Consider the following 2,502-nt stretch of genomic DNA (forward strand, 5'->3'; position numbering starts at 1 on the left):
AATTTTAGCTATGTCAGCTACTTTTTAACGATTTTAGGCTCGTTTCTGCTTTTTTAGCTATTTCAAAACAAACTGCAAGTACTTCTTTTCTTGTTTTTGCTGATTAGAAACATTTCACTCTCATTTCTTTGTTAATTTTAACTTGTTTCATTTACTTTTAGCTTCTTTTTGATCATTTTAGAGGCTTTTGGCTCTTTTTTTAACCCTATTTCTATCGTTCTACTGATTTTTCACTTTTGATATTAAACCTTTTCAGCTTGATTTCAGCAGCTTTCAGCAAATCTCTTTCAMCATTAAGCGTTCACACTGCATTGTCACAGGAAATGCAATTTCTCTGGTTCCATTTTAAGTCGTTTTCTATATTTATTTACTATCTGCTGTGGGAAAGATTTCTTTCTGAAAGTTTTAACGTAAAAACGTGTCTCACATCTCAGTCCCTTAGAAAAACGTGTCATTTACATAAAAATAAAAACTTTTTAAAGAATCAGGAACATCGTCTCCTGGATCTTGTCACACCTGCAGCTCATGTTTCTGTCCGCCTGAGTGATGAACGGAGAATTATCTTGGCAGAAAACATAAAACACCATCTGAAGTGTAAACTGAGACGTTGTTCTGAAAGACGCAGCATTTTCCCTGAATGTTGCTGTTTGACTGGCTGTTGATGCATTTWTTTATTTATAGCCCAGAAGCATTTTAATCAACTCTCTGACCTTTGACCTGCCTCAGCAGTGCGTGCCACAGTCAGACTCTTCCCTGTATTATTTAATCTGAATACAAGTTTAATTACAGCTTCAGTTTGAATGTTTAAATAAAGAAAACAAACGATCTTTTAATTAATTACCTGCTTTTAAATTGTATCTTTTTATTCCCAGATGTAAATCTAAATCTAGTTTTTCCTCTAAGCTCTTGCGTAGTTGTACTCGTCGCCGTACAAACAAACAAAAGAAACTCAGCAGGTAAATTTAGCATCAAAGTGGTGGACGAGTTTTATTTTTAGTTGACTAAACTGACTGAGGATGTTTTATTTTCTTCTCTGCTGTCGTTAMCGAGTCCCCAGAGAGAGGCTGGATTACAGGACACTTGGACCAGCGTCTCAGCTCTCCTCTCCTCTCTTAAAATAGTGACTCCCACCATCTCTGTCGGCGTTGTGCAACACGAAAAGTGTCTCTTTTTTTTCTATTTTTATGCACTTTGCTCCCACGAAACAGCTCCTAGAGTGCTGTTCCCTCCTACATGTTGAAAAAGTTACACGGCTCCAATGGTCTGCTGAGAGTTTAAATTAAAAATGTTATTCAACATGTAATTAGTGAACACTGAAGGGTAATGATGAATATGTGTGTATTTATTTATGTTAGAAAATAAAAAAATAATTGACACGCATATGTTTACACCAGCTCGTGAGAAACACTAAGGTTCTCCGTCTCATCTCTGCAGCACAGTTATCGTGAAGTCGGCATTCTGCTGCTCTACCTGGGTGTGGGCGTGTCCGTCTTCTCTGGGATCGCGTACACGGCTGAATGTGAAGAGGTAACATGCTCGCTGGTCGAAACTCTGTTAAAACACTTAAAAACCAGCATCCTCTGAAGCACCCATCACCTCTCGTGGTGGTGTTTTAAACTAAAATCCTTTTGTGTTGAGAAATGATGGAGTTGTAACTAATTTAGCACAAAAAGTAAGACAATTTGTGTTAGATTATTTTTTATTGTTGTAACAACACTTCTTGGCAATAAATCTTATACTGTTGGAAAGTTTGTTAATTCCCCTTTTAAAGTACCTGTGACATCCATGAAATCCAAAAAGTCAAAGAAAATGTATTTATATTGAAGAAACTTGGCACATTACACATGTTTTTATCTGTTATGTCACATAACTGGCATATTTTCTTTTGCCCTTGGCTCAGCTGAAGTYAAACAGGAAGTGACATCAAAGGGGAACTCTTRGAGAAAGTAAACTCCCTGGACTTTGTTTATTGAAACATTATTTGAACTCTGACTCGCTCATCTCTCRATGATAGTGATTAAAATAATCRAAAGAAACATCACATTCTTCTCTACAGTGTGTGTTGTTAGCCATTTWAGCAKTGCTCCATTCACATGCAGACATTCCCCTTTGACATCACTTCCTGTTTCTTCACATGCAAATATCTCAACAACTGTTCATCTCAGCGGCATGAAATTTTTTTTACATGTTATCAATGTTATCCTTCCAAAAATACAGTCATTTCTTATTACAAAAATTTCATGTCACAGGCACTTTAAATGGAGCCACATTTGTAAGGAACATGTATTTGCAGGATGAGCAGTAAAGCAGCATTATGTGCAGTATTGCAACATCCTTTTTTTAGCCGGTAGTAGTAGTATTGCAACATCCTGCATAATTTGTTGGTCAGATTAGCTACTACACCAGGGCTATTCAACTGGGGGCCCGCGGGCCACATTCAGCCTGCAGGTGACTTCCATCTGGCTGCCAATGACCCCTCTACACACACACAAAATATATATA

The 2,502-nt window shown here is 37.2% G+C and overlaps 1 protein-coding gene across 1 annotated transcript in view; it reads left to right on the forward strand.

Moving 5' to 3' along the window:
* The window catches only part of si:dkey-43k4.5 (potassium voltage-gated channel subfamily S member 2), a gene marked incomplete in the record, with an annotated part of 16,716 nt that overhangs the window by 12,147 nt on the left and 2,067 nt on the right, over positions 1-2,502 (forward strand). The window contains 1 exon segment of the mRNA XM_014019125.1: positions 1,435-1,527. Within this exon segment, the coding sequence (XP_013874579.1) occupies positions 1,435-1,527 (93 nt within the window).

The sequence above is a fragment of the Austrofundulus limnaeus genome, unplaced genomic scaffold (assembly GCF_001266775.1).
Source record: "Austrofundulus limnaeus strain Quisiro unplaced genomic scaffold, Austrofundulus_limnaeus-1.0 Scaffold210, whole genome shotgun sequence".
In the NCBI taxonomy this organism is placed as follows: domain Eukaryota; kingdom Metazoa; phylum Chordata; class Actinopteri; order Cyprinodontiformes; family Rivulidae; genus Austrofundulus; species Austrofundulus limnaeus.